The sequence below is a fragment of the Macrotis lagotis genome, chromosome X, assembly GCF_037893015.1.
Source record: "Macrotis lagotis isolate mMagLag1 chromosome X, bilby.v1.9.chrom.fasta, whole genome shotgun sequence".
Lineage (NCBI taxonomy): Eukaryota > Metazoa > Chordata > Mammalia > Peramelemorphia > Peramelidae > Macrotis > Macrotis lagotis.
In genome coordinates, this window is record NC_133666.1 from 228,178,828 (window position 1) to 228,205,693 (window position 26,866).

A 26,866-nucleotide genomic window follows, 5' to 3' on the forward strand; every position below is an offset into this window, starting at 1 on the left:
TTTCAGAAGGGAACTTTAAAAAAACCTACTTGTTGCATTTTCTTTGTTCCAGTTTAGCTTTTCTAATATAAAGAAGAATGAATTAACACTTAATAACAGATGGTCTATAGTAGCTAGTATTGAGAAGTTAAGAAGGAAAGAAAATAGTTAAAAAGAGAAAGAATGCATCAGTAGATTTCATTGTGTAGTTTTGAGAGTCTACCAATGAGATCCTATTCATAAAGATCTAAATTTATAGAATGATCTGTAAAGTTGTAAAGGTCTAAGTTAACTAGTAGATACTTACACTAATTTTTTGTTTATTTGATGCCAAAAACGTTTAATTAAAATTCAGTGTATTATTGACTTACTGGATTTTTTTGTAAATTTGGTGCCCTTTTGAAGGGTATTATTTTAATCCTTATATTAAATTTATCCTTTCTAAATCCAGTGTTAATCCTAAATATAAGCACCTGCTATTTACATGGTAATTCTCAGCAGCCATTATAGAAATGTATACTACTTCACTAAAAAAAGGAATTAAAGCAGAGATTTTACAAGTTATATCTTTTGTAAGATGATCTCAAACATTTTTAGGTGTGTTTAGATTCTATTTATATATTCTATGAAAAAACATTGACATTAATAATCATCTCTTAGAGTCAGGAGAATGTTTAAGAAGACATCATAGCAGTTACTTTTTGCCTTCTTTCTAAAAAAAATAATCTTATACGGTGGGAAAAGAAATATTAAATGACTTCATGTTCTAGCAGAAGAATATCAATTGCCAGAAAATTATTTGAAGTTTAACATCAAGATAAATTAAAGCTTGTAGACTAGACATGGCAGCAATGACATTCTCTGTAGTGTCAAGAACCTATCTTTGTACTTTGGAATTCCTAAATTTGATAGCAGGCTGTTTCATTTATAGATGGTATTTTTATCTAGTGCAGTGCCACACCATATTGAAGTATATCTCTAATCTTAAGGAATAAATCTTGTTTTGAATTAGTACAGTTTGCAAAAGCTCAATTTGATAACAGGATAATCGTTTCTAAGCTTGCACTATTGCAAAACACTATACACAGCAGAGGATCTCTTTCCTTAGGTCTATATTTCTTATAGCAGAGCATTCTATGATAGACTTGTTTATTTTATCACAATTCTGTATTTGCAACTGGAGAAAATTCAGGACTTTCCATAGAAATAAAGGTAGATTTACTTGGACAAGCTACCTTAAAATATTAATATTTTCCCTTTGGGATTCACCATTTACTGTGGTGCTTCAGTGGTACCAGAAGTGTCCCTTCCTATTATTAGCTCAGTGAAAATAACTGGTTTTTTTTTCTTTTTTTTTTAGTTTTTGCTAGGCAATGGGGTTAAGTGGCTTGCCCAAGGCCACACAAGTAGGTAATTATTAAGTGTCTGAGCTCGGATTTGAACCTCAGGTACTCCTGACTCCAGGGCCAGTGCTCTATCCACTGCGCCACCTAGCCACCCCCCAACAACTGGTTCTAAACTGCCATGTTAGCCCTATGCAATTGAGGTTACTTTGGTAGTAAGTCATTTAACTGTATATAAAATACTTGTTTAAAATATTTTTTTCAAAATTTGAATTTAGACACCAATACATAAAAACATTTCTAATTAAAGAAAAACATTATATGTGAAACTGTATCTCTGCTATGTATATCTTTTTAAGTATATATTAAATTTAATGTGATTATTCCAAAAGTGTCCTCATGAACTCTTTTCTTCTCTCCTCTTAGTGTTTTTTTTCAGTGGTAAGAGGTGTAAGACATATTTCATTGATTTTACAGAATTTTTGGTTGATCATTACATTGATCAGAGTTTTTGTGTATTTCAAAGTGATTTTCCTTTGCATTATATAATTAATTTCCTAGTTCTGCTTACTTCACTTAGCATCAACTCATGTGACTTTCTATGTTTCTCTGATCCATCTGTTTCATCCTTTCTCATGGTACATGATCAGCAGTTCTTTAAGTCATGGGCACTCATTTTTCCCCCAATTCTTTGCCACAACAAAAGTACTGTTGTGAATATTTTTGTATGTGTGGATCCTCTGTTTCGATGTTTGGGAACATAGGCCTAGCCATGATAATACTGGTTATAAACAATTTAATAACTGGAGTTAAAGTTCCAGTTGAACTGGTGGGGGTAGTTCTCATTTTCACCAATAGTTTATAATGTGCTTATAATGCTTCAAAACTACACCAACAATTTACATTTTCCTTTTTTTCTCATCTTGGCCAATTTGATGGGTATATAGAACCCCAAGAGTTGGTTGAAGTTGCATATCTCCTATTAATAGTGATTTTTTAAATTTTAATATGGTTGTCCAGCACTTAGCACAGTGCCTGCCACATAGTAGGCATAATAAATGTTTATTTTTTGATAGCTTTCATTTCTTCATTTGAAAACCGCCAGTTCATATCTTCTGATTATTTATTGGGTTTTGACTCTATATTTCTATCAATTCCCTAGATAATTTTGAATATCAAGATAGGAATTTTTTCATGTCTATGCTTTAAAAAGTAAATTTTTAGCCTTGAATTTTAGCCAAGTTAAAATAACTTGAGACTTGTCTTTGGGGAAGTTTAAATTGTAGAATAAGAATCTTTTAAAATCTAGATTGGATTTTTGATTAAATTAAAGAACTATCACAGCCAGGAATTATATCCAGATAAAAATAACTTGCCATTACAAGTTGTGACAAAGTCATTTGAGAAGGCTAATGAGTGAAGACAGCGCAATTCTAGTTTTGAAGCTCAAGATTTAACTTCTCTTATGACTCACTACCTATATGACTTTAGGCAAGTCACTTAGATTCTCTAGGCCTTAGTCTTTCTAAAGCTCCTTTAAAGCTAGGGTTTTTGGCTTAGATAGTCTCCAAATTCAATTCTAAATCTGTTATTTTATGTAGCTCACTTTTGTATTCTGTTTATATTTGTACTCATTTACCTGAACTTCTGAAGCTTATGATCATTCATCCAATTAAGGCTCAGGGTAAAGGATAAAAAGAAGTCTAACATATAGTCTTTGCTTTGACAAAGATAGATGGGGAAATATAACATAAACACAGAAAATACAAGGCTGTACAACAAAGTAAGTGTCTGAACAGTGCTATAAAAAGTAAATAGACAGCTAGGTTTCAAGGTGGATCATGTGCTAACTTGATGTCAAGAAACTTGAGGTCATATTCTTCCTCAGGTATATATTAGTTGTGTGAGTCTGGACTAGTCCTTCAATTTTTCTTAGCTTCAGTTTTCTCATCTGTATAATTAAATTATTTCATATTTGTTGTGAGGTTCTTCTTGAGATAATATATATTTAAGTGCTTTGCAAAACTTAAAGATAATGAGGACTTAAAACTTTAGGTGTGGAAAATGGCATTAGCAAAGGTAGGAGACCTTATTTTTCTTAAATAAATTACTGATTGATTTACCATAGGCCCCATTTCACTCTAGATTCTATGATCTGATTGCTATTTGGTTGGTACAGAGTTTAGAGATGTATGGGGAAAAGGGGGGGGGGACAGGAATTAGGAGAAAGGGAGAAGAGAGGTTAGAAAAACCTGGTGAGATCATGTTATGATAATCCTTGGAATTTTGGTTTTAGACTGTCATTGGGGTCTAAGTGTGGATGTTTACCAAGAGAATGACTAATGACAATCATGTTTCAGCAAGAGAGAGAAACTAAATAATTAATAAGTGCCTACTATGGATCAGATTCTGTGCTGAGTTCTTTATTACTATTTTAATAATCCTGGGAGGTAGATACTATGATTATTCTCATTTTCCTGTTGAGAAAACTGAGGCAAACAGAGGTTGAGTGACATATCCAGGGTCACACAGCTATTAATGGTATGTAGTCAACTTTGAACTCAAGTCTTCCTGAGTCCAGGGTCAGTACCAATTAATTATCTCTAAAGATTAATATGGTGGCATGTAAAATAATTATAGGGAGGAAAGGTCAGAGATAGAGTGATTATCTAGGATGATAATCCAGTTATGTTTTACTCTGATTAGGAGGGTGACACTGGAAATGGAAAATAGTTATAAAGGGTACCAGTTTAGTCAATTTTTCATATTATTTTTAATATTATAAGATTTTGAAAATATTATTAGAATATAGCCTCATACTATTAACATTAAAACCTTGTAGTAATGCAGTCTTGGGAATAAATTAAAATTAAATGAATATAGCAGTAATACTTAAGAAATTTATTTTTAATAAGATTAGACCTATAATTTTATTGTTAATTGAACTTCCTATGAAGAAATTGCCCTACCAAGATTATCACCTGCTTTGTAAATGATAGAACTGAAGAGTTGCCCAGGGCACTGGGAGGTGTTATTGTCCTATTAGTCATTCAGCGGTTTGTGTCACACATATACTGTCAAAACTTAAAGCTCAGTTTTTTTCTGAGGCTTCTATATTGCTTCTCCAATGTGATGAAAATTATCTTTTAATTTTTAAACTTCTTTACACTATTTGAGCATTATTCTTTATTCTTCAGTGAAAATAAAGTGAATTGTAAGTTGGTTTTAGGTTTTCATAAGCCTTTTAGTAATTCATGAAACTTTTTCATATGGCCTACAAGGCCCAACTAATGTCTTAGGATTGTAGTCAGCCCTGGGTGTTTTATATATACCTATTTTCTCTCTGCCCTTTCCTACTTTTATATTTTAATGCATCTGCTACAAACCTTTTATGCCCCAAGATAGTATTCATTCTCAAAAACTATTCAAGCAGGGGGCTAGCTCGGTGGTGCAGTGGATAGAGCATTGACCCTGGAGTCAGGAGGATCTGAGTTCAAATTTGGCCTCAGACACTTAATAATTGGCTAGCTTTTATTAGGCAAGTTACTTAACCTCATTGCCTTGCAAAAACCAAAAACCAAAAAAACCAAAAAACTATTCAAGCAGATTCTAAATTCTGAAAGTCTTTGCTAAAGGTAGAAGGAGCCTCAGATAACAGTGATAAATTATTCAACAACCAACCAATCTTCCCAATAACAAAAAGTATTTCTTGACCTGTAGACCATATTGTTGTAAAAAGTTATAATCTGCATTGGTAGTTAGCAAATCCACACTGGTAATATTGTGAATTCTTGAGCTATATTGTCAAGAAAAAGAATCTTTTTAAGTTTTTCATAACTGGAACGTGTGGGCCTTTCTGTTTTATTTTGGTAGAGGGAAAGAAATAAACATTCATTAACACCCTACTATGTGCCAGGCAATGTGCTAAGCTTTTTGCAAATATTCTCTCATTTGATCCTCACAAATACCCTGCAAGGCAGGTATCATTATTATTATTTCTCCTTTATAGTTGAGGAAACTGGGGCACCCACAAGTTAGATAACTTGTTTGAGATCACATTGCTATGTCTCTGAGGCCAGATTTGAACTCAGCTTTTCCTGACTAAGCCTCAGCATTCTTTAAAAAACCATAGAGATCATCTAGTCTAACATAGTATTTTGGATACCAGGAAGCAACAAAGATTTTGGAAAATGTCTAGATGACTGAGGGTGCCCTACAGAACAGAAGTTCACAGAGATCTGGATTGGATATAAAGAGATTTACATCATCTACACAGAGCTGGTAATAGAAGCTGTGGGAATAAATGAAATTGTTAAGGGAAAGAATAGAAAAGAGTCAGAATGAGAACTTTGGGGAGCACTTATTTTAGGAGGTTGAGAAGTGAGAGTGTTTAGAAAGATAGGAAGAGTGCTTGATATTTCTCAAGCCAAGGGAAGAAGAAACTACCCAGAAAGAGGGAGTCATCCATATTGCTGTTTCAGAAATGTCAAGCAAAATAAGGACTAAAGTTACCCATATCAGATAATAGATTTAGATCTGAAAAGTAATCTTAGAGTTATTTGGTTCTACTCATTTCACAGACATAAAAAGCTGAAACTCAGAGAAGGGAAGCAATTTTCTCTTGGTAACACAGCTAGTAGGTTGGTAGAGTTGAGATTTGAAGCTAGGTACTCTGGCTTCAGATTCAACACTACCTTACATCATATATCAAGTAGATTTATAATAGTAAGGACAGAAGTCAGTTTGAAAGATCTTGAGATGGGTTGAGAACAAGGGGTTGTTTAGATTTGCTTGAAAGGTTTGTTGTAAATGTTGACAACTCCTCTATCTCCTTGTCAGGGATAGTGTCTCCTGTGACTTGGACTTAGGACCCTAGCAGGATATTACCTGGGTAGGAAGTAGCACTGTTGTGACCTGGGATTTCTTATAGAATTAAATTAGTATCAGGGAAGCTTATTGCTGTTAAACTGAGTCCCGATTCTCTACCTTTTTTTCATGTGCAAAGTAAAGAGGCTGTACAAATTGTCAAAATTCCTTTTCAGCTCTCAAATTTCCTAGACTGCTATATTATATGTTGCCTGTCTACTCTTTTCCAGTTATATATCCCATTTCCTTCACCTAATTCTTATATGATTTGATCTTTTTATATATATGTATGTATGTATATTTATTTTTAAATTCTGTACCCAAATGCTAAGTAAAGTGAGCATGTCCATATATAAATTAGAAAGTACATGTTGTGGGGACTACTTTTCTACTGCTAACTAACATTTCTTACTTTTGACCAGGTTTCTCTACATCTGTTCCACTGCAGCATCATGTCATGCCATTTACCCGTGTTGTGTAGTTGTCCATGAAGTGAGCACATGCCCCTTATTGAAGTTTTATAATGGGTTTTACTGTTGTGGAAAATGATGAGTTGGGGTTGGAAGACTGAAAGGAAATAACTCTTATCCCACAGACAAAAGGGATTTATTCCTTCTCCTTCCCCAGTACTTGCTTTTCACTTAAAGGTATAAACCCTTAGGAAAATACAAAAGCCATTTCTACTCTTGGAATGGGTTACTTCAGGAATTCACTTCAGTTTTATAGTTGTGTCTACTGTGTACCAAGCTTTATGCTAGGCTCTGAGTATATAAAGGCAAAAACTGGTCTCTGTTCACAAGAAACTTCTGTTCTAGAGGAGATGCTACTCCCAGAGTTAAATGGTGATCCCCTTTTATAGATGGTCTTCAAATTCAAGCCAGATGACCAATTTGTCAAGGATGTTGTAGAGGGAAATTCTGATCAGTTATGTGTTGAGTTGGATAACCTCAGATCTTCCAGTTTAGTTTGCATATAGAATTCCAAATACAGTTTCTTACTTGCAGTACCATTAAGAATTTTTTACTCTGTTCAGTTGTATGCCTTTCCTCTCACTTTTTTACTTTCAGTTGCATTATTGAAATATAGTAATTAAAATATTTGTTAATGATTGGTACAATGCTACAATCAAGTAATAAGTAGAACATAAGAATCTTGAAGGAAATAGACTTTTTTCCATTCTTATCTGAGCAACCTGATGACCTAGCAGAGTTTTATGTATATGAGGCACTGAATAAATATTTGAATTGAATGTTTTTTGGAAGAATAGCATCTCAGCAGCTATCTAATTCAGTCTGTACCTGAACAAGGTTTTCCTAAATAATATACCTGACACTGGGGTAGCTCATTCAATTTTTTGAAAGCTTTAATTGTTAAGAATTTCCTTCCTTACATTTAGTCTATAATTTGCTGCTTTGTAGCTTCCATCCATTGCTCCTCGTTCTAACCTCTGAATAATTAAATAATTATTATAATATATTATAATATTATATATTATAATATAATATTATATATTATTATATATTATTATTTATATACATTATATATTATATTATATTATATTATATTATATTATATTATATTATATTATATTATATTATATATTTTATATATATAATATAAGTAATTAAATAAACCTAAGCCCTCTTCCATATCAGAGCCTTCAAATATTTGAAGGCTGCTGTTATATATCATCATATACTCTGCTCCAGTCATACATTCCATTTCCTTCACCTAATTCTCTCATGATCTGATCTTTTGTAAATAATATATATATAAATTCTGAACTCAAATGCCAGATAGAATGAGCATGTTCATATATAAATTAGACAAGGAGATTGTACATGAAACTATGAGTCTCTTATATAACATTTTCTTTTTACTTTTAAGTATTTAATAAATTTAACATGCACTATTTGAAGTTGTTTTGACTGTTTCCTATTGGCATTCCTTTTGTTATCTTCTGTACATTTTTTTTAAAGAATCATTGATGTCACCTTTTTCTTTTATTTGAGGAAAGTGAAGGACAAACTAGTTACTAGCTTTCCTCTACCCTCAGTTCTGCCAAATTGGAACAAAAACAAAACACTTGTGACATACTCATAGTCAAGCAAAGCAGATATCTTCTTTGATGTATCCAAAAACATATGTCTTCTTTTGTACTTTGAGTTTATCTTGTCTCTGTCAGGAAGTGGATTTTATCCTGTATCCTCTGAAATCATGGTTGCTTATTAAATAGATTAGAGTTCTTTGAAAGTTGTTTTTCTTTGCAGATCTTTTTATTATTATGTAAATTATTCTTCAGGTTCTTGCTTCCTTCTGCATTATTTCATTAAAGTCATCTTAATTTTCTCTGAAATGGACTCTTTTGAAATTGTTTTGCATTATGGTAGTATTCATTACTGTTTTATGCAATTGTTTGTTCAGGTTTCACCCAAATAATAAATGTCCCTTTGTTTCCAGTACTTTCTTCCTACAAAAAAGACTACTATGAATATTTTTGTGCATATTGATCATTTTGATTACTTCTTTGAAATCATTGATATTATTGACTTTGTTAGGAGTATCTTTGGTTCAGATAGTGATAGACATAGGTTGAACATAGGTTGATAACTTTTGCAACCTAATTCCAAATTGGTTCCAGGATGACTGGGCCAATTCACAGCTCTACGTAATATGCATATTAGTTAAACAGCATTTATTATACACCCTCTATGGACCAGATACTACTGTACTGTGCACTGGAAATTTAAAGGAAAGCTAAGAACAGAGTGCCTCCTCTCAAGGAGAGACAGCATGCAAATGGTTATGCTCAAACAAGATACATGTAGGATAAATTGAAAGTAATCAAGAGACAAGAAACTAGCATTAAGGGAGATTCAGGAAGGTTCCTTGCAGAAGGAACATTTAACTGAGACTTAAGTCAGGGAAGGTAATAGATAGAGATGAGAAGGGAGAGTCCCAGGCCTGGGATTTTTTGTCTTCTTAAAGCTCTTCCGACAGTTATAATTTTAATTTATTGTTGTCTTTGTTAATCTGATAGGCATAAAATGCAACATCAGTTATTTTCCTTTTTGAGGGAGATAATAAATAAATACATTTTGTGTATGTGTCTGTATATATGTGTATGTATGTATTATGTATGTATGTGTGTATGTGTGAACTGCTGTCAGCTTGGATTTATTCCTTTGAGGACTATATTCATATTTATCGGGAGTACCATGGTTTTTAAATACATTTAGATCAGTTTTTTATATAACTTGAACTTCCAAGTTTTTATCAGATAGACTTCTGTAATTATTTTTTCTTTTTAACTTTCTCTTCTAATTTTAAACTTCATTAGTTTCATGTGTATGACTTTTAAAACTTTATCCATTTTATCTTATATGACCTTCTCTATACATTGTTTGATTAGGAATTCTTCCCCTATCCACAAGCTCAAAAGTTAATTTCTTCCTTACCCCTTTAATTTATTTATGATATGATTTTTATACCTTTTTTATACCTTGTAACACATATATACTTTAGTATACCTTTTTTTAAACCTTAGAAACATTACCTTTTAGAGCTTATCTTGATGTACAGTGTGAGATTAATGTTTAAACTCAGTTTGCCAGACTACATTCCATCTTCCAGAGTTTTGACTATACAATCTGGTAGTGAATCCTCACCCCATGACCTGAGACTCTTGTGATTTTCAGACACTTGTATGCTCTTTTCCTCTCTTCCCCCATCCCCCAAGATATATATATATATATATAATATATATATCTCACCATGTGCTCTCTCTCTCTGTGTCTTTCCCTTCCCTCTTCCCATGTGTATATACTTACTTTTGTATGTTGTGAAAAAAATCTGTTCTGATTATCTATTTTGTTTTGTTTTTTAACCAGCACCAAATTATTTTGATGCTTACTGATATATAATTTCATATCTGGTACTGCTAGACCATCTTCCTTCTCACTTTTTAAATGATTTCTTGCCATTCTTGAACATTTGTTCCTTCAGATAAAGTTTTTTTATTTTCTGATAGATCTATGAAATGCTCCCTTTATCAGTTTTATTGGTGTAAATTAATTTAGAAAGCACTGTCATTTTCTATTATATTGCCACACAGTCCAGTGAACATTTCTTCAATTATTTAAGTCTATCCTTATTTCTATAAAGAGCTTTTTCTAGTTATTCTGATATAGCTGCTATGTGCAACTTGGTAGGTAGGCTCATAATATACTTATTTGGAATGGTATTTCTCTTTAACTCTCTTGCTGATCAATTTTTGTTTTTTTCTGTTGGGGTTTTCAAATTCTTGTTAGAGAATTTGCTGGAGATATTGTGTTTTATTTTCTATTCTCTAGCCTTGCTGAAGTTACTGTGTTTCAGTTAATTTTTATTTGACATATTAGGCCTGTCTAGACCATTATATCTGCTAAAAAGTAGTAATTTTGTTTCCTATTTATCTATGCAAATGTTTATCTTTTTCTTGTCTTATTGCTATCCTCTAGCATTTCTACCACTATGTGAAATAATATTGATAATAATAGACATCCTTGCTTTATCCCTAATGTAACTGGAAAACTTTTAGCCTTTCTTCTTTTCATCCAAATTTTACCTATAAAGTTTAGATATGTACTATTTTCCTTAATAAGGAAAAGGTCCCTTTATTTATTTACTTATTTATTTGTTTATTTTTTTAGTTTTTATGCAAGGCAGTGGGGTTAAGTGGCTTGCCCAAGGTCACACAGCTAGGTAATTATTAAGCGTCTGAGGCCATATTTGAACTCAAGTACTCCTGACTCTAGGGCTGGTGCTCTATCCACTGCACCACCTAGCCTCCCCCAAGTCCATTTATTCTTATGGTTTATTCCTATAATCCATTTAATCCCTTTTAAAAAACAAATGGATATTGAATTTTGTCAAAAGCATTTTAAGCATTTGTAGATGTCATACAGATTTTATTATTGGTATTAATAAAATCTGTTATTTATTTTGTGAACATTTTTGGGTTAACATAGTACAGTGGCTAGAGTAGACCCTGGAACAACTAGAAAGTACAGTAGATAGTACTGGATCTGGAACCAAGAAGACGCTTCTTCCTGAGTTCAAATTTGGCTTCAGATACTAGTTTGACACTGGGCAAGTCATTTAACTCTTTTTCAATTTTCTCATCTGTTAAGTGAATTGGAAAAAAGAAATGGCCAAACACTCTTATTATCTTTACCAAGAAAACCCCAAACGAATTCACAAAAAAGTTGAACACAACTGAAAGATGACTGAACAGGCTTTAAAATCAGAAAATTATGTGTTTAAATTTTGTCTCTGGTATATGCTGACTGGATGACCTTTTGGTCTTTGTGACAGGTAATTCTCTTAGACTCTGAGTTTCAGAAAAGGTACTAAACTGAATTGAAAGAGGTTTCCTCATCTAAAAGTTCCTCATAGCAATGAAACTACAGAGCTAGGCCCATTCCCATGTTCTTTGCTTAATTTCTCCCTGATTTGGATTTCAAGACCTTGTCTGGCATATAAGGAACTTGAATAACTCTTTTCCTATTTTTACATTGTTTCGTAGTGTTGGAATTAATTGCTCTTTAAATGTTAGATAGAATTCACTTGTGTATGCATTTACCCTTAGAGGGTTTTTTCCCCCTTTTGTTAGTTCATATATGACTTTTTCTGTTCCTTTTTATTAAATTGGTTTATTTGATTTCTCCTTTTGTTAATCTGAACATAATATTTTTCTAAATATTAATCTTTTACCTAAGTTATCAGTTTATTAATAAGCATATAACTGGGCAAAATACTGTGATAGTTTTCTTTTTTCTTCATTTGTTGTGAATTTTTTTCACTTTTAATAATAATTTGATTTTCCTTCTTTATAAAAAGCAAACTAGCCCAACTATTGATCTTTTATTAGTTTTTCAAATTGTTACTTTCAATTTTGTTAATCTTTTGATTTTCCTGAATTTCAAATTTGTCATATAATTAGAACTTTTGACATTCCTTTTTTGTTTTTTTAAACTAATATACCCAACTCTTTGAGCTATTCTTTTGCTTTTCTGTTGATAAAATTTAGAATTTAAAAATAAAACTTTTCAAGAAAAAAAAGGAAAAAGTACTTCTTTGACTTCAGTCTAAAAGTTTTAGTATTTTGTCTCATTGTGATAATTTTATTTGAAAAATTTTTTTAATCATTGATTCTTTGATTCATCAGTTCTATAGAATTAAATTAAGTATCTAATTGATTTTCAATCCTTTTATTTAACATGGACAACCTATGTTAATAAATATATATATATATATGTGTGTGTGTGTGTATATATATATATATATCGAATTGAGGTCTGTACAAGATGCTTTTGTTTTTTCATTTATTTTTCTTCATTTGTTTAATGAGTTGTGTTTTTATAGAAGTACCATGCTCATCAGAGAAATAAGTATAATTCTTTCTGTTCTGATTGAATAATTGCCATCATGGCCAACTTTTCTAAAATTCTGTTCAGGTCAGTAATTTTATTCTTGTTCATCTTTTTGTCAGATTTTTCTGGATGTGAAAGAAGTACATTGAGATCTACCACTATTTTAGTTTTTCTGCCTTTTTTCTGCTTCTAATATGACTAGCTCTTCTTTAAGTATTTAGATGCTAGGCAATTAAGAATTAATATTGATTTATTATTTTTATTGCCTTTAAGCATCATGTGGATTCCATATGTCTCTTTTAATTCTTTTTTCATTGTTGTATTGTTTTGAGTTTATGATACCTACTAAGCCTTTTTGAGTAAACTTGAAGTTGGTCAGTCAATAATCATTTTTTAATTGATTGCTATGTGTCAGGCACTTTTGTTAAGCCTTGAGAATATAAAGAAAGGCAGCTCCTGATTTCAAGAAGTTTAAATTCTAATAGGAGAGAAAATATGTGAATATTTAAGTAGGTATAAGATATATAAAGAGCATATGGAAGGTAATCTTAGGGGGAGTGTCAAGTGACTGGGAAGGAACCAGGAAAGGCTTCTTGGAGAATGTAGGGTTTGATTAAAGACTTGAAGGAGACCAGGGAAGCTAAAAGCAGAGGCGATCTGGCCAAGCATTCCAGGTTTAGGAAATAACTAGTGCAAAAGTAGGTACACTAAGAAGCTAGTATAAATTGAATCATAGAACGTGTGGAAGAAAGTAAAGCATAAGAAAAAGGAAACAGTTTACAAATAACTTTTAAAAATATCTTAAGAGTGCTATTTTAGCTTAGAGATAAGGAGAGCCTTTGTACCTAATTGAACAGAGAATATGGTATGGCTTAGAACAGTCTCCTTGGCAGCTGAGTTCAGGATTATTCGGTAAAAGAAGAGACTTATAACTAGGAAACTGGTTAAAAGTATATTGCAGAAATTTTGATAAGAACTAAACTCAAGAGATGCTGTGTAAATGGAGAAAAAGGAATAAATATGAGATATTGTGAAGATATAAAGAAGATTTTGCAACACATTGTCTTTGTGGATCAAGGGAAAATGCATTGAAGATTATGTTGATTGGTAAATTAGGAAGGATGGTGGTACATGCTTGGCAGTGATGACGAAGTTATGTAAAGGGGAAATTTCAGGGGACAAGATAAAGTATTTTGTTAAAATCATATCGAATTTGAGATACCTATGATATATTCAGTTAAGATTTCCAAAAGACATTTATTGATGTGGGACCATCATGGTGACTGTATATATCGACCTGGATATACTCTACGTAGTCTGTCAGTTGAAAGACTGTGGCTGGAATTATAGATCTTGGTGTCATCTACAGATATGATAATCAAACCCATGACAATGAAAAAAACCAACTTGATAGTGTTGAGCAAAAGTTGAAAAGGGTCAGAATCAGAGAGTTAGGGAACACTTACAGTAGTAAATGTGACCTTGATGAAGAACCAGCAAAATGATGCTAAGAAGGAGTTAGATAGGAGAACCAAGAAAGAGAAATGCCACTGGGTAAGAAAGGTGATCTGTAGTTTTCAAGGACTTCAGAAAACTCAGAGATCATGAAGATTAAGAAGAGACCATTAATTTGACAATTAAGAGATCCCTGGTAACTTTGGAGGAGGTAGTTTCAGTTGAATGCTGTCATCAACCAACCTGCCTAGTTTTTAGAAGAAACTGAGATGAAAGAAATGGAGGTTCCAAGTGTAGATGCCTTCCTCAAGGAATTTGACCATGAAAAGGAGTAAAAATAAACTTAGAGCTAGTGGAAATGACATAGGTTCAAATGAAGATTTCTTTAAAGATGGGGAATATGTTTGTGGGAAGTAATGAGCCAGTAGATAGGGACTGGAGATTAGTGAGAATGTGTAGATGGGGTAGATTGTGGGTAGATGTTGATAGAGAGTGTGGAAAAGATGTGAGGGGAAGAGATCAAAGGCGCATATAGAGAAGTGCTGCTGCCCCTTCATCTGAAATGAGTGAAGGTGAAATTGCTGGCAAAATGTGTTTAAAAGACAGGAGATAGGAGGAATGGGAACTCTGATCAAATAATCTGTGTGTGTGTGTGTGTGTGTGTGTGTGTGTGTGTGTGTGTGTGTGTGTGTAATATGAGGAAAAATTCTAATGAAAGGACTGGTGAGGGTTTGTCATAGGTGGCTTAAAGAGATGACATTTAGAACAATTAATATGAAAATTATAGTAATTCAACTAGAAAGAAAGAATGTTTGCCTTGTTACAGTGAGGGTTCAGTTGAGTTTAAATAACATAAATTTGTAGTTGTCCCAGGCATTATGGTTTTATGTTTTCTTCCTATTCCATTCATCAGTATGTGCATAGACTAGAGAAGGCAGTTGTTGGGAATAATCTGAAACTTGAGATATTTCAAAGGTTGATGGGTAGTAGACTACAAGGGCAAGAGATTCAGGAAGCAGATTTTGCTCTATTCTCTTATATTACCGGTGCTAATATTTGTTTAAATGGTATTTCTTATAAACAGAATATTGTATTATTTCTCTTCCATTCTCTTTTATCTTCTGCTCTAAAGGCAAGTTTGTTTTATTCACATTTGTGGTTGTGATTATTAATGGTTTATTTCCCTCTATTCCATCCTTTTATATTTTTCCCTCTCTTTGCTTTCATTACTGTCTTAAGGGAGAAGTGATCTATAATTGAAACCCTCTTTTTTGCTCTTCTCGTCTCCTTGCCCAGATCATAACCAAAGCTTTCTTATTTTTTGTTTCTAATTTTAATCTCTTCTTCATGATCCTTTTGTGTTTATTTTGCTTGTGATGTATCCTTTACCAATCTTAGCCTTCCTTTTATACCTCCCCTTATCTTTATTATTATTATTATTATTATTATTACTAAATTATTCAGTTGTGTCTCCTTTGTGACTTCTTATGAGGTTTTCTTGTTAGAGATAAAGGAGTGGTTTGCCATTTCCTTCTCCAGTGGATTAAGGCTAACAGAGCTTAAGTGACTTCCTCAGGGTCTCATAGCTAATGAGTATCTGAGGCCAGATTTGAACTCTGGTTTTACTGAATCCAGGCCCAGCACTCAATCCACTGATTCTCCTGTATATCTCCAAGCTTTATCTATTTTCACCTATTTCCCTGTTTAATATTTCTCCATCAAATTCTTAGTGTCTTTGTTCAATCTTCCTTTGATTAGTTTAAATTGAGTTTCATGTGTTGCCTATTCCTCTTTCCCTATCATCTTCCTTTTATGTGTGTATAGTTTGCATCTCAAATAGTTGTGAAGTAACAAGTTCCTTTTCCTATCTCCTTCTTCCCTAATATATTCCCTCCTCCTTTCCTTAACTTAAGATTGTCAAAATAGAACCAACTATCCCTGTGCTGTTTTGTCTTATTTATTAAATCCTTTTGTGATCCTTGAAGATTTAGAGAATAAAGAGAAATTTCCTTCTTCTCTCACTATTAAAATGTAAGGTAGTCCTTTAAGCTTCTTTCAAGTATACAAATGTCTATTTGCCTGTTTAGTTTACTTTTTTTCCCTTCTCCTGTGTTTATATTTTAGAGTTTCTACTCAGCTCTTGCCTTTTCATCAAGAATGCTTGAAAGAGTCCTGTTTCATTAAAGACCTTTTTTTCTCCTTGAAATGTTATACTCCTTTTTGCAGAGTTATATAATAATATTACTGGGTTGAAAGAATTTATTTGTTGTTTTGGTGGGCTGTCATATTCTAAGTTCACCTATTCGTTCTAATGGTAGCTGATAAGTCTTGTGTGATTCTGACTGAAATTCATTGTTAGTTGAGTAATTGCTTCCCTTTTCTGAGCATTTGCAGTATTTTAGTTTTGTTTTTCTGTTTCCTGGAATGTCTGTGAAGTTCTTTGAAGTTTTTATTTTTGGGTTTCTCTCAGGAGATGACTATTCGATTTTCACTTTGCCTTATTTTTTTTAAAAGATTTTATTTATTGGGGGCTGCTAGGTGGCGTAGTGGATAAAGCACAGGCCTTGGAGTCAGGAGTACCTGGGTTCAAATCTGATCTCAGACACTTAATAATTACCTAGCTTTGTGGCCTTGGGCAAGCTACTTAACCCCATTTGCCTTGCAAAAAACCTAAAAAAAAAAGATTTTATTTATTTTGAGTTTTATAATTTTTCCCCGATCTTACTTCCCTCCCCCACCCCACCCCCACAGAAGGCAATTTGTCAGTCTTTACATTGTTTCCATGGTATACATTGATCCAGATTGAAAGTGATGAGAGAGAAATCATATCCTTTAGGAAGAAATGTAAAGTATATGTGATAGCAAGATCAGACAATAAGATACCAGGTTTTTATTTTTCTAAATTAAAGGAAATAGTCCTTGGTCTTTGTTCAAACTTCACTGTTTTTTCTCTGGATACAGATGGTATTCTCCATTTCAGAGAGTCCAAAGTTGTCCCTGATTGTTGCACTGATGGAATGAGTAAGTCCATCAAGGTTGATCATAGCCCTCATGTTGCTCTTAGGGTGTATAGTGTTTTTCGGTTTCTGCTCATCTCACTCAGCATCAGTTCATGCAAATCCCTCCAGGCTTCCCTGAATTCCCATCCCTCCTAGTTTCTAATGGAACAATACTTTTCCATGACATACATATACCACAGTTTGCTAAGCCATTTCCCAGTTGAAGGACATTTACTTGATTTTCCAATTCTTTGCCACCACAAACAGGGCTGCTATGAATATTTTTGCACAAATGATGTTTTTACCTTTTTTCATCATCTCTTCAGGATATAGACCCAGTAGTGGTATTGCTGGATCAAAGGGTATCCACATTTTTGTCGTCCTTTCAACATAGTTCCATATTTCTCTCCAGAAAGGTTATATTAGTTCACAGCTCCACCAACAATGTAATAGTATCCCAAATTTCCCAACACACTTCCAAAAATGATCATTATCCTTTCTGGCCATATTGGCCAGTCTGAGAGGTGTGAGGTGGTACCTCAGAGAAGCTTTAATTTCCATTTCTCTAATAAGTAATGATTAGAGCAATTTTTCATATGATTATGGATCTCTTTGATCTCCTCATCTGTAAATTGGCTTTGCATATCCTTTGACCATGTCAGTTGGGGAATGGCGTTTTTTTTTAAAATTTGACTCAGTTCTCTGTATATTTTAGAAATAAGTCCTTTGTCAGAAGCATTAGTTGTAAAAATTGCTTCCTAGTTTACTGTATTTCTTTTGATCTTGGTTACAGTGGTTTTTGTCTTTGCAAAAGCTTTTTAATTTAATGTAATCAAAATCACCTAGTTTATTTTTTATTTTTTTTTTATTTTTTTAATTTATTTTTTTTTACCTAGTTTATTTTTAATGATGTTCTCCATCTCTGTTCCTTAGTCATAAACTGCTTCCCTTTCCATAGATCTGACAGGTAAACTATTCCTTGATCTCTTAGTTTGCTTATAATACTATTTTTTATGTCTAGCTCCTGTATCCATTTTGATCTTATCTTGGTCTAGGGTGTGAGGTGTTGGTCTAATCCAAGTTTCTTCTGTACTAACTTCCACTTTTCCCAACAGCATTTATCGAAGAGAGAGTTTTTATCCCTATAGTTGGACTCTGGGTTATCAAACAGCAGATTACTATAATCAGATTCCTACTATTGTACCTAGTCTATTCCATTGATCCACCATTCTATTTCTTAGCCAATACCAGACAGTGTTGATGACCAATGCTTTATAATATAATTTTAGAGCTGGTACTATTGAGTCACCTTCTTTTGTACTTTTTTCATTGAATCCCTGGAAATTCTTGACTTTTTATTTCTCCATATGAATTGACTTGCAACTTTTTCTAACTCATTAAAGTAATTTTTGGGAATTTTGATTGTTAATGCACTAAACAGATAGTTTAGTTTTGGTAGAATTGTCATTTTTATTATATTAGCTCCACCTATCCATGAGCAATTGATGTTTGCCCAGTTATTTAAATCAGATTTCATTTGTGTGAGAAGTGTTTTGTAATTTTTTTCAAAAATTTTCTGAGTCTGCCTTGGCAAATAGACTCCCGGGTATTTTATATTGTCTGAGGTTACTTTTAATGGGATTTCTCTTTTAAGCTTTTCTTCTTTTCTTGCTGTATCTTGCTAGATATATATATATATATATATATATATATATATATATATATATATATATATATATATATACATATATATATACACACATATATATATATGTATGTATATATGTAGAAAAGTTGAGGATTTATGAAGGATTATTTTATATCCTGCAACTTTGCTAAAGTTGTTAATTGTTTCCAGTAGTTTTTTGTATGATTTCTTTGGATTCTCTAGGTATACCATCATGTCATCTTCAGAGAGTAAGAGTTTTGTCTCTTCCTTCCCAATTCTAATTCCTTCAATTTCTTTTGCTCCTCTTATTGCCAAAGTTAACATTTTTAACATGATATTGAAAGTAGTGGTGATAATGGGCATCCTTGTTTCACCCCAATCTTACTGGGAATGCTTCTAGCCTCTTCATGTTGAACATAATGCTGTTGATGGTTTTAGATAGATACTGTTCATTATTCTAAGGAACAGTCCATTTATTCCTACACTCTAGCGTTTTTAGTAGGAATGTGTGTTGTATTTTGTCAAAAGCTTTTTCAGCATCTATTTATATAATCATTTGCTTTTGTATACATTTGTTGTTGATATAATTAATTATACTGATAGTTTTCCTAATATTGAACCAACCCTGCAATCCTGGGATAAATCTTACTTGGTCATAATATATTATCCTAGTGATAAACTTGTTGTAATCATTTTGCCAAGATTTCATTTAAGATTTTTACATCTATATTCATCAGGGAGATAGGTCTATAATTTTCTTTCTCTGTTTTAATTGTTTTAACCCTTATGTATCAGCACCATATTGGTATCATAGAAAGAGTTAGGCAGAGTTCCATCCTCCCCTATTTTCCCAAAAAGTTTATGTAGAATTGGAACTAATTGTTCCTTAAATGTTTGGTAGAATACACTTGTGAATTCATTATGCCCTGTAGATTTGTTCTTAGGTAGTTCAATGATGGCTTGTTGAATTTCTTTTTCTGAGATAGGTTGTTTAGGTATTTAATCTCCTCTTCATTTAACCTGGGCAACTTATATTTTTGAAAATATTCGTCCATTTCATTTAGATTGTCAAATTTTTTGCTATAGAGTTGGGCAAAATAATTCTGAATTATTACTTTAATTTCCTCCTCATTGGTAATGAGTTCACCTTTTTGATTTATAATACTAGGATTTTGGTTTTCTTCTTTTTTTTAATAAATTGACCAGAGGTTTATCAATTTTATTGGTTTTTTCATAAAACCAACTCTTGGTTTTATTTATTAATTCAATAGTTTTTTTTTTTGCTTTCGGTTTTATAAATTTCTCCTTTAAGTTTTAAAATTTCTAATTTGGTATTTAATTGAGGGTTTTTTAATTTGTTCTTTCTCTAATTTTTTAGTTGCATATTTAGTTCATTGATTTCTTCCTTCTCTAATTTATTCATGTAAGCATTTAAAGATATAATATAACCCCTGACAACTGCCTTGAGTGAATCCCATAGTTTGGTATGTTTAATTATTGCCATTATCCAGGATGAAATAATTAATTCTTTCTATAATTTGTTGTTTGATCCGCTCATTCTTTAAAATGAGATTATTCAGTTTCCTCTTAGTTTTAGTTCTATATCTCCCTGACCTAATATTTCATATGATTTTTATTGCATTATCATCTTAAAAAAATGTATTCACTATTTCTGCCTTTCTGTAATTGATTATTAGATTTTTAATGCCCTAGTACATTGTCAATTTTTGTATAAGTGCCATGTACTGCAGAAAAAAAGTATATCCCTTTTTATCCCTATTCAGTTTCCTCCATTGGTCTATCATATTTATGTTTTCTAACGATCTATTTACCTCCATAACTTCTTTCTTGCTTATTTTATGATTAGATTTATCTAAATCTTACAGCAGGAGGTTGAGGTCTCCCACTAGTAGTGTTTTGCTGTCTATGTCTTCCTATGTCTTCCTGTATCTTCCTGTAGTTCTTTCAGCTTCTCCTCTAAGAATTTGGATGCTATCCCATTGGGTGCATACATATTTAGTACTGAAATCACTTAATTGTCTATATTACCTTTTATGAGGATATAGTTTCCTTCTTTATCTCTTTTAATGCTATCTATTTTTCTAGCTGCTTTGTCTGAGATAAGGATTGCTATTCCTGCTTTTTTCACTTCAGCTGAAGCAAAATATATTTTGCTCCAACCTTTTACCTTCACTTTATATGTGTCTCTCTGCTTCAAATTACAAAACACTTCTAATCCCACCTCTGATCAAGCCTGTCTGGTTCTCAGGCCCTCAGGTTCCTGAGCTCCAGCCCAGCCACGAATCAGTCTGCTATTTGCTTATGTTTTAAGGGAGAGTTCATCCCATTCACATTTAAAGTTATAATTACTAACTCTTTATTGCCCTCCATGTTATCTTCCCTCTGTTTGTATTTTCCCCCCTTTTCCGTATTCCCCAGTATTTTATTTCTGAATACCACCACCTTCAGTGTGTTTGCCCTCCTATAGCCATCCCCTCCCCTTTCTTTTCCCCTTTCCCTTTTTTTGCTTCCCTTCTTTCTGTTTGTCCCCCCCTTTTACTCCCTCTCCCTGTCTGTCTCCCCCTCCCCTTTTCCCCTTTTAATACTTGAGAGATAAGATGTTTTTTAAGTTAGCTGAGTGTATGTGTAGGTTAACTTTAAGCCAAGTCTAATGAGAGGAAGATTCAGATGTTTCTCATCTCCTCCCTTCTTTTCCCCCTCTATTACAACAGGTCATACCTCTTAATGTAATGGGATTTACCCCCATTCAATCCCCTCCCTCCTCCTGTCTCCTTCCTATCCCCCTTTTTAAGGAGGAAGTGTTTTTTTTTAGGGGTTTTTTTGCAAGGCAGTAGGGTTAAGTGGCTTGCCCAAGACCACACAGGTAGGTGATTATTAAGTGTCTGAGGTCGGATTTGAACTCAGATACTCCTGATTCCAGGACCAGTGCTCTATCCACTGTGCCACCTAGCCACCCCTGGAGGAAGTGTTTTTAAATTATTATATCTGAGTCACAGAAAAGTCATGAGTATCTTTCACTTCTGGCTAAGTCTTTTCATCAAGAATTGTTGGAATTCTTCCATTTCATTAAACATCCATCTTTTCCCTTGAAAGAGAAGGCTCAGCTTTGCAGGATAGTGTATTCTTGGCACATTCCAAACTCCCTTGCTCTTTGGAATATCTCGTTCCAGGCCCTTCGATCCCTTAATGTTGGTGCAGCAAGGTTCTGCGTAATCTTATCCCAGAAGTGGGAATCTTTGGTTTTATCAAACAATAGATTACCATAGTCATTTACTGCTCTTTTGCACCTAATTTATTCCACTGATCCACCACTCTGTTTCTTAGCCAGTTCCAAACAATTTTGATGACTGATGCTTTAATAATATAATTTTAGATCTGGTATGGCTACATTGCCTTTATTTACATTTTTTTATTCACTTCTTTGATATTTTCATGTGAATATATATATATATATGTACACATATATTATTTTCAATATGAATTTAGTTACTTTTTTCTAGCTTACTAAAGTAATTTTTTGGAAGTTTGATTACACTGAATAAGTAATTTAAGTAGAATTGTCATTTTTTTTATATTAGCTTGTCCTACCCATGAGCAATTGACATTTGCCCAATTATTTAGATCTGATTTTATTTTTATGAGAATTGTTTTGTAATTGTTTTCTTAGAGTTTCTGAGTCTGCCTTGGCAGGTAGTTTGCCAACTATTTTATGTTGTCTGTAATTATTTTAAATGGGATTTCTCTATCTCTTGCTGCTGTATTTTTATTAATAATAGAAATTCTGAGGATTTATGTGGATTTATTTTATATTCTCCAACTTTGCTAAAGTTCATAATTGTTTCTAGTAGTTTTTTTTACATGATTTTCTAGGTCTCTTTAGGTATACCATTATGTCAAATGCAAAGAGTGAGAGTTTTGTTTCTTCATTACTGATTCTAATTCCTTCAATTTCTTTTTCTTCTCTTATTGCTAAAGCTAACATTTCTAATACAGTATTGAATAATAGTGGTGATAATGGGCATCCTTGTTTCACCCCTGATCTTATTAGGAATACTTCTAGCTTATTCCATTGCATATAATTCTTGTTGATGATTTCAGATAGATATTGCTTATCATTTTAAGGAACAATTCATTCCTATGCTCTCTAGTATTTTTAGTAGAAATAGATGCTGTATTTTGTCAGGTTTTTTTTTTTAGCATCTTTTGAGATAAAGCAAATGATTTCTGCTAGATTATTATTGATATAATCAATTATGCTGATAGTTTTCCTAATATTGAACTAACCCTGAAGTCCTGGTATAAATTCTGCTTGTTCATACTATGTTATCCTAGTGATAACTTCCTGTAATGTTTGCTGTTATTTTATTTATAACTTTTGCATCCATATTTATTAGGAAAATTGATCCTTTAAATTTTCTTTCTCTGTTTTAACTTTTCCTGGTTTAGGTATCAGTGCCATATTGTTGTCATAGAAGGAATTTGGCAGAATTCCTTCACCTATTTTCTCATAGTTTACATAGAATTGATGTTTGGTAGAATTCACTTGTGAATCCATCTGGCCCTGGAAATTTTTTCACCTCTTGCAATTTCAGCTTCACAAAGTTTCCACACTGTTTTCTCTCCATTCTATTTTCAATGTAGTCATTGATTTCCATGTGCAATGGTCCCTTGAATGACTTGTTTATTGTAATATCAAGAGTTTGGAGATAGGCACTCATTCCTTCAGGAATCATTATTTGATCTATTCTCTCTGCTAGGACATTCTTCATGGCTTTAAAAGCTTGGTGAATGCTGGCTGCATCCCAGACTAGCAGACCTTTTTGTCCATCTAGCAAAACAAGTGGCAACATTAAATCGACCTACTTTCCTTATAACTTTATATACAAGAGGCTTTCTTGGTTTCAAGAATAATAAATGCCTAAATCACATCCGATCTTATTTTTCTTGCCCTTAGTTATAAATGGAAATGGGGATTTCTTTCCATCCAGATGTTATCAAGTTTGGATGTTATTCCTGCGTTGTGTCTGTCCAATTGGGCATTTGACAATAAGTTTCGAGTTCATCTGTTTTCATAGGCATTTACTTCTGTCCAAAGATGGTTGCTTGAGTATTTACGAATATGTAAATATAAATTGTATTATCATCTATTTAAAGTATCAATCTCAATAATATTATTTATTTATATTTATTAATATTAATGTTTTATAATTCATTATATCCATTTCATGTTGCAGTGAACATACTAAATCCTTCCATCTGACTGATGATCTTAACTGGGGCTTATTTTATATTACAAGCATCCTAAAAAAATCATGCTAGGGCTTATTTTCCAGTTAAGTCTTGGGGGGTACAGTAGAATATAAACGGGCAGAGATGAAGGATACTGGGGCAGGGTGAAGTTATTGCAGGTATAGGGAATAGTATTAGTAAAATCATGAAAGTAGAGAATGCTGAATGCCTTTACAGAATAGGTCAGTTGCTAGTGGGAGGAGGGTATAATGTGAGATGAATTTGGAAAGCTAGAGTGATGACAAATTATGAGGGGCCAACTGAGTAATATATAGTTAATCATCAGTTGTATGGAACTTAGGAACATATTTTCCTCAAAGAAATAATCTTTGGAATATTAGCGTTTGGAGTCCCAATATAATCATACAAAGTCTATTGACTTAATAAGGTAATTTAAAAAATTATAATGATCATTATAATGGAAAAATAATAGAAAGTAACATATTTTACTTAGTAGCAAATAGAATACATATCCATTTATCCTGAATGCTGATACTTAAAGATTACTTTCAATGTAATATGTTGCACTATGAATAGTAAAAGATAGGAAAAAAGGAGGGCATATTATATCTAACAGTTTATTTGATAGTTAAAATTATATTTTGTGAGATGGTATTGAGGTCTGGTCAGTGGTTTCTCTACAAAAATGGATATGGGGAAAATAGCAATTTTAAAATGTGTTAAAATGAATCTCAGAAATTTCTCAATCAAATCACATTGACAGTGACTTGATCAAAATGGTTCTAATGATAGAATCCAGATAGCGTGTGCATGCGAGCATGTGTGCACGCACACACACACACGCATCTTTTTCTGCCTGCATGAGATGGATATAGGTCAGTTATTTGTGTTTTAATTTGGGGAATACCTGTATCATTGTGTTTACAAAAATTAAAAGGAGAGGCTTATGTAATAGCTTTATAAATCAGGAAGTCTCTTGGATTTATAATTATGTGAATAGTAGATTTGCTTCATTTTATACTGTTTATACTCATAGGTTCTTAGAACTGGAAGGGGCTTTAGAGATTATGTATTCAAAGCTTTGCATATGAGGAAACTCAGGCCTTAGAAAAATGTAATTTGTCCAAAGTTACATAGCTAGTTAATTGGTAGAACCAGGGCTTCATCTCCAGTCCTTTAACATTTTTCTCTTCAGGAAGACAAATAATCCTCACTTTGTGAGGGTGTTGTGTTCTGAGTTGATTTCTAAGCTTGGTTATTTTGAACATAAGAGTGTTTCCTTAGAAACAATATTATAGTTAAGTTCCCAAGCTATCTGAGCCCATAAGGTTAGAATATAAGATGAAAAGGGTAATAAAGACTATTTCAACTGCATCTAACCCCTGAATATAGAATTGTCTCTATGGGAAAATTCATTGATTTCCAATTCCAGGTACCTGAATAAATACATCTCCCCTTGCTCTAAGTAGAAGTTTCTTCTGTGCATAAATGTGATAAGTTAGTGTCAGAATTTAAAATCTAACTCCTGTGTACTTTTATATTTGTATAAGTGGTTTTTTTTTTCCTTTAAAGAAGACAGTGAAGGAGAAGGACCTGGATTCTAGTCCAAGCTTTATCATGACATTCACTTTGATCAAATCCAGTGTGATTTGATTGTACAGTTATTTTCTGAAGTTTATTTTAGCCCTATTTTTTGTATCTTATAATGCCCTTTTTGCTATAAAAATCTTGAAGTGACTTACTAAGAATCACACAAATTAATTTGGAACTTAAGTTTCTACATTTGAAGAATAAACCATAGTGTCTCCAGATATGTAAAATAATTTCCCTACTATGGGTTAAAGCAGCTTCAGTACTGGAGGCCACATAATCTCTTGGGTTATGCACTGATTTTGGAGCAAAAGGTCAGATGTTGATGCTGTCAATTTTTACCCCTGTCCTTAGTGAAGTCCCTTAGCCTTTGTGAACCTCATTTTCTTCCTACTAAAAGGGTTTTGGACTAAATGGCCTTGAGGGCGCTGGGCTTCCAGTTCTAAATTCTACCTTATCAATATAGGAATTACTGATGAATTTCTTTAACAAGCTTTTTTTGTTGCCTAGTTTTTACTGAAGGCAAAATAATTACAAATCAGTAGAAGAAAATATTAGTTTCCTAAATTGACAACTTTACTGATCTTTCACATTTCCAGGAACCTATTGCATAGAAATTACCTAGTGTAACCTATAATACAATGATATTCTTTTGAATTTTTAATATCTATTTTGTTTGTCCAAAGACAATATTGCTATATTTATTTTCTTTCCAAAATCAAGGTTGTTCTCAACCACACTTGAACCTGCTGTGTTCTTAAATGTTATATTCTGCCTCTTGGAACAATGGCCAGATTACGACAGACTTTCTAATTTCCAAAGATATTCATTCATTTGAGGGTACTTTTTTTTGGATTGTAGGTATATTGCAGATAGTGTTGACATTCTAATGGTATTTCAGGTAGCATAAAGTGGTACTCCTGTTGGATTGCACAAAATTGTTCCTTTTTTCCTGAACTTTTTACTCCTACAGCAAGGTACTATTTTCATTGACTACACACTATTTCAAAGTAGAAGAAGGTGGTGAAAGATCAGTTTGTGTTACCTTTGGATTTTTTTTCTTTGTCAAAGCCATGGCGATCTTGATTGTTACTGAAAACTACCTAGAATTTGGACTTGAAACAGGTAATAAATGCTTTGAACTTTAGATGACATATAGATATAGATATATATGTATCATTTGTCACCCTCCTACCCTTAATCTTTATTAAGTTAACTTTAATTTTTAGATGTACTTTTAATTCCTTCATACTTGAAATGTGTGTCCCATTTTAAAAGACA

The 26,866-nt window shown here is 32.7% G+C and overlaps 1 protein-coding gene across 3 annotated transcripts in view; it reads left to right on the top strand.

Annotated features, from left to right (window-relative positions):
• The window catches only part of TMEM161B (transmembrane protein 161B), a 137,491-nt gene that overhangs the window by 89,565 nt on the left and 21,060 nt on the right, over positions 1 to 26,866 (top strand). For all 3 annotated transcript variants that reach the window (XM_074202999.1, XM_074202997.1, XM_074202998.1), the window contains exon 6: positions 26,559 to 26,710. In XM_074202999.1, coding sequence (XP_074059100.1) covers positions 26,559 to 26,710 — 152 coding nt within the window. The remainder of the gene's footprint in view (positions 1 to 26,558; positions 26,711 to 26,866) is intronic.